This window comes from Centruroides sculpturatus, unplaced genomic scaffold (genome assembly GCF_000671375.1).
Source record: "Centruroides sculpturatus isolate CEXI.00-Female unplaced genomic scaffold, Cexi_2.0 scaffold1422, whole genome shotgun sequence".
Lineage (NCBI taxonomy): Eukaryota > Metazoa > Arthropoda > Arachnida > Scorpiones > Buthidae > Centruroides > Centruroides sculpturatus.
The window spans coordinates 183,063-189,503 of NW_019385720.1; the positions used below are offsets into that span (position 1 = coordinate 183,063).

Here is a 6,441-nt window from a genome sequence, read left to right on the forward strand (position 1 = left end):
AAAAATTCCGTTATAATTAAAATGTAATTCACGATTACGGTGAAAGCGATGCAGCACAGCAAACAGCCCAATAAAATGCAGACGAATGAAACGATAATCATCAACATGAAAGCCCAAATTCTAAAATACTCGGGCATTATCAGGTACAAATATGAGTAATGCAATTGGCTGGTATCCGAAATTATCCCAAAATACACAAGAACTGATACAACTTCGAATTTTGTGTTTAATTGATTTATAAAAATCCACAATTCTTCGTGATGGATCATGCTATTTTGTAATTTAGTTTTTATATCTCGCTCGCTCCTCCTTATTGTAAACATTTTACCACAAAGTTCTTCCAACTCTTTATAAAAGACAAATATCAATAATAATAAAGCAAATAATAGTAGATTATTTGCAATTCCTCCACTAATGAAACTTGTGACTATTTCAGGCACAGTGTGGCAATAGATGGTTTGAACTTGTTCGCTTTTAAAAGCAGGCTGTATTTCATTTGTCATTTTTATGAATGGTTACTTACCTATGGTTAAAAAAAAGGTTTAAACAAACTTTTAGGTCGCCCCATTATGGGCCTGCCCGAACCCATAATGGACTTGCTAAAAGAGGCCCTCTTAGTGCCCACAGGTTTTTTAAAAAACCCTCTATCTTCCTCCCCATTCAATCTTTAACCACCAAAATTTAATATTATCAACGTTCCTTATATACAAGCTATCATGTTAATCATAGAGAAATTATCTAATATCGTCTCCTGAGGATCCAAGTTCGAATTCAGATCGGTTAATAAATGTGGTTCAAATTCAATTTATTGACGGTTGGATGGCCGAGGCGATTAAGGCATCAGCTTACCGCTCTTGGGTACTCGGGATTAATCTGAGCAGTCATAATCCCAGGAAGATTTCTTGGGCGGTCCATTCCGGATTGGTCTCCCATTGTCGACCCGACCAAATCCGCGATGGGTATGGTGAAAGGTCTTCTTGGGGCCTACAAGGCGAAAAGAATTTTAAAAAGAAACTGGATTTATGATTAAAACTTATTTGTACAAAATATTAAAGCAGACTTCATGGATAATACCAATGAAAAAAAATTATTTTTTGAAATTTCATTATTTTTTTTTTAATTTTGAAATGTTAGATATTTTCATAAAATAATAAACAAGACGTATATATTTATAAGTTTAAGAATCAAAATATGTTGTTATATAATTAATAGTAAACTTTTTATAACAAAATAAAAAATAATAAGCTCGTAAACAACAATAAAGCAGAGGCGTCTTTCTTTTTCCAGCCAATGTAAAGTATGATATTTTTATATTATGTAAATTATAATTACACTATAATGAAAATAATGTTGATAAAGAAAAAAAAATAATTTTAAAACATTTTATATTCTGAATAAACAAATAAGTAATTTAAAAAAAAAATTAAAAAAATAAAATTTTACTTAATCTTAAAATTTTATTTTACCATTTTAAAATTAATTATTATTTACATAAAAATAATTTAAAATTAAAATTAATAAATTAAAAAATTAAAAATTACAATAAGATCATAAACATTATTTTCAAATTAAAACAACTCCGAACAATGCCGAATAACTCTAACGGTTTTTCAAATTTAAAATCTTCCGAAATAGGTAATTTGATTTATTTATGTTTTAAATTTTAATCAAAGATTTAGAAAATATTACAATTATGTTACACAATATATTATAATTAATGATTTAATTAATTCATTAAATAATGAAATTTATTCATTATTTAATGAATTTAGGCTTAATTGAAAGGCCTTTCAATTAAGCCTAAATTCGAGTTAGTGACGTAGTGACAATTTAGGCTTAGTTGTTATTACTTAATTTTTTTTNAGTATAGTCTATATTTTTTATTTTTTGGAGGTCTCCAGAACGAATTAATCAAATTCCCATAGAAACCTATGGTAAATCGATAATCGGTTAACGAACAATTCGGATAACGAACAAAGTCTTGGAACGGATTATGTTCGTTAACCGATCACCCACTGTATTTATAAGTTTAAGAATCAAAATATGTTATTATATAATTAATAGTAACCTTTTCATAACAAAATAAAAAGTAATAAGCTCATTAACAACAATAAAGCAGAGGCGTCTTTCTTTTTCCAGCCAATATAAAGTATGATATTTTTATATTATGTAAATTATAATTACACTATAACGAAAATAATGTTGATAAAGAAAAAAATAATTTTAAAACATTTTATATTCTGAATAAACAAATAAGTAATTTAAAAAAAAAAATTAAAAATTGAAAAAATAAAATTTTACTTAATCTTAAAATTTTATTTTACCATATTGAAATTAATTATTATTTACATAAAAATAATTTAAAATTAAAATTAATAAATTAGAAAATTAAAAATTACAATAAGATCATAAACATTATTTTCAAATTAAAACAACGTTGGCTGGAATAACTCTAACGATTTTTCAAATTAAAATCTTCTGAAATAGGTAATTTGCTTTATTTATGTTTTAAATTTTAATCAAAGATTTAGAAAATATTACAATTATGTTACACAATATACTATAATTAATGATTTAATGAATTTAGGCTTAATTGAAAGGCCTTTCAATTAAGCCTAAATTCGAGTGAGTGCTGCAGTGACAATTTAGGCTTAGTTGTTGTTACATAATTTTTTTTTATTGAGTTATGATTATTTTTGGAACAAAATTCGAAATTATTAAGCTGAAATGATTTTTTGTTTTGCTCTTTCCGTCCTGTGGGCTTCTTTTATAGTAAGCCCATTACGGGTTGGACCAAAGCCCCAATAAAACGGGGCTTGACATATTTGAACAGATCACTCTGGAAAAATTCCCGGGGTTTTTGATTTGTTCGGATTCGGTTCCGGTCCCCCCCCCGGAGCAGCAGGCTGCCGTCTTAAATATTTATGGTACAAAGTTTATGAATTCTAACGTTAATATTGTATTTGTTTTTATATTGATGGATTTTTAATTTATTCGGGTTTTCTGAAATATATTCACGATTGTTTATTTCATAAAGCTGAACGATACTGAATAATAAACACCTCTAAGTATCTATTCGAGTAAATTATGTGTGAAGACGAAGTTGTAGCTCTTGTCGTAGACAATGGTTCTGGAATATGTAAAGCTGGATTCGCGGGTGATGATGCTCCCAGAGCTGTTTTTCCTTCAATAGTTGGACGACCACGTCATCAGGTAGGTTTATATTTGAATAACAGATTTTCTAGTTTATGTTGAAAAAAGTTCAATGAAAAATGCTTTCAAAGTTTGAAAAATTATTATTAATGTTTTGATATCGAATTTTAAATTTAAATAATTTTTAATAGGCTAAATCTTGAACTTCAATATGCGTGATAACATTGTAATAAAGATACACAAGTTCTCTGCTATCCGAAAGTAGAGCGTCCCTACGAAATGGCTAAAGCGAAGAACCAATTATCATAAATTTATATGGGAAAATTTTTTCAGCATTTCCAATCAAAAATTTAACCTACCAAATCAAATGTGTCCTAAGGACTCTGCATTTTAGGAAACATTTCTCTAATGGATGAGCAAAATAAATAGATAAAGCACAGATGCTTGCAGACACGGTTCAAAGCTATGACGCTTAATTAATGCTGAGAGGCCAAACGTAGTTCCGAGGAAAGAGCTTGAAGTTACTTCTCTCTGCTAAGGATGCACACTGCCTCTTAAAGTCGTACTGGTAAACATGCCAGGTATGCACCATCGGTACGTGTGAATTCGGCTTAAAACGTCTCGCTGCAAAATAAAAGACAAACGCTAATTTTGCTTTTCGCCTTTTTTCGTAAAAGCAAACATTTTTGGATCTCTTTTGATTAGCGTTTGTTTCTGGCAACGCAACACTTGGGCGATCTGCCTTGGGGGACACCTTTCGGGAGGTCTTTTTAAGGAAAACTGGCCACTATTTAGGCGTTACATACGCGGAGAAAACCCGGAAAACTCCACGCGTGAACCCACGACCAAACTCACAGTGTTCAGGATGAAGACCTCTTGGCCACTGGTGGACCGCTTTTGATTAGTGAAAACAGTTACTAATGTAGGTCTTCATAAAAACGAAGTAACTAAATAGGAAAATACTTAAATAGAAATAATTAAAATCTGTTTTTAATCTGAAAACCATAATTTTTGAAAGATATTGATAATATGAAATACTAAAACTAAAATAACATATTAATTAATTATTTTTATTGTTTCAAAATAAACACAAATTTTACTTTTCCGGCATTATAGAATATTAACATAGGAAAAGTGTGTGATCGGTCAAATTTTCATCTCTCCTCATTGATTTTTTTCCCATTTCTTGACGTTTTGACACTCCGGGCCCAAAAATGTAAAAAATACAGTGGTTTTATAGATCTAATATCTTAATGCATTTGTTTTATTGATACTTATTAAATAGGCATACTGCGAATTTAGCCTTATGTTGTTAAATACATTTATCTTGCAGTTTTTTCTTCCGCAGTACGAAAAAGTTGTTATAATTNGATTAGATTTAGCCGGACGAGATTTAACTGATTATTTAATGAGAATTTTAACAGAACGTGGCTATTCCTTTACCACAACTGGTAAGTTAGTCAAATAGTCCAGGGATGATTATGTTTTCTTAAATTTCAAAGATAAAAGTAAAAGGATTATTTATTTAAAAAATAACAATAGTTATAAAATTAATTCGTTGTACTCCAAACATGTTGACAATTTGTCTGGAATGTGTTCAATAGGAATTATGGCAACATCAAGAAAATATTGCAACAATTTATTATATAACTAAATAAAGTTAACCCTCGATAATTTTGTGCATCTCAGATTTCAAATAATAACTTAGTTTTATTCTTATATTATTCCAGCAGAGAGAGAAATCGTGCGAGATATTAAAGAGAAGCTCTGCTACGTTGCTTTGGATTTTGAACAAGAGATGGCAAATTCTGCCATATCATCAACTATTGAAAAATCTTATGAATTACCAGATGGCCAAGTGATAACAATTGGAAATGAAAGGTTTCGTTGTCCCGAAACACTGTTTCAACCGTCTTTTCTCGGTATGGAAAGTTCTGGAATACACGAAACAACTTATCTCTCCATTATGAAATGTGATGTTGATATTCGTAAAGATTTGTACGCTAACACTGTATTATCCGGAGGCACTACAATGTATCCAGGTATTGCCGATCGTATCCAGAAAGAAATAACAGCTCTGGCACCTACAACCATGAAAATTAAAGTAATTGCTCCACCGGAAAGAAAATATTCGGTGTGGATTGGTGGTTCGATTTTATCTTCTCTGTCAACTTTTCAGCAAATGTGGATATCGAAACAGGAATATGATGAATCAGGACCATGCATTGTGCATCGCAAATGTTTTTAAGTTAACATTAAGTATCATGTTTCATTTTCTTATAATGTTTTTGTTCTGTCCATTTCTTTCATATTCAGATAACAAAGATACATACTGATACACTTGCGTTTTATTTAATTGAAATTACGATTTTTTTACTTGTTTAATGTTGTTGTTGACTATTCAAAGTAAAATTTATTTGATTTAAATGTTCAGTTTTTGAGTAAATACCTGTACTTCTAAATAATTTGTTATGAAATAAAATAATAAAAAGTTATATATTTTTGTTGATTTAATTTTACGAAATATTAACTTTTACTTTTCCGGCTGTTATGTACAGTTTCAATAATTTCTGTTGTTAAATTTAACTCTCTGGGTCAAATTAAATACGGTTCTAATACAAATCCCAACGATTTGAACCCAAAAAAGTAAAAAAAAAAAAGAAAGAAAGAAAGGGAAATTCCGTGGATATGTTTTCATGTGTACATATTGTCATCTATTTCGTTTAATATTTCAGGATGGGGTAAAGAATAAGAAACGAAATTTAGCACGGTATTTTGTGTATAAGGGGAGTTGTTAAATTTTAGTGATGAAAGGTCGAGGGGGGATAGAGGGTAGTCACGTGTCATATCTCACGTGGGGTTGAGCTTAATGAAGATTTTACTTGTTAGCATTGTTTTTATAACAAAATATCATAATAGATGGTGCCACATATAATTTTATTTATTTATAATTAATAATTGAAAAGTGATTTTTTAAAATAAAATCGCATAGCAACCGGGAAAGTTACGCAACTCGTTGCTAGATTTTTTATTTGTTAATTATTCGTATTTTTTGTTTATATAATAAAATGTTGAAGATGTAAAGTTTTTAACTATATACGGAAAATTGTCACGTAAATGGTCCCTTTTTCTCTCAGTGAAAAAAATAATCAAATTATATGAGTAAAAATAATTTTAACAGTTAACCAAGCGCGTTTATTTTTAACTGTTTTTACCTTGTAGGAAGTAAAAGAATCTTTTGCAAATCCATTGTGGATTCGACTAGGTCCAGACAGAATACCTCGAATA

General features: G+C 29.5%; 1 protein-coding gene across 1 annotated transcript; it reads left to right on the forward strand.

Annotated features, from left to right (window-relative positions):
- Positions 1-2,353: 2,353 nt before the first annotated feature.
- On the forward strand, positions 2,354-5,640 carry LOC111641524 (actin, muscle). The gene is made up of 5 exons (XM_023387694.1): positions 2,354-2,487; positions 3,038-3,250; positions 3,389-3,414; positions 4,439-4,604; positions 4,884-5,640. Exons 2-5 carry the CDS (start codon positions 3,088-3,090, stop codon positions 5,399-5,401), a joined length of 873 nt encoding a protein of 290 aa, XP_023243462.1. The 5' UTR covers positions 2,354-2,487; positions 3,038-3,087; the 3' UTR covers positions 5,402-5,640.
- Positions 5,641-6,441: the final 801 nt, after the last annotated feature.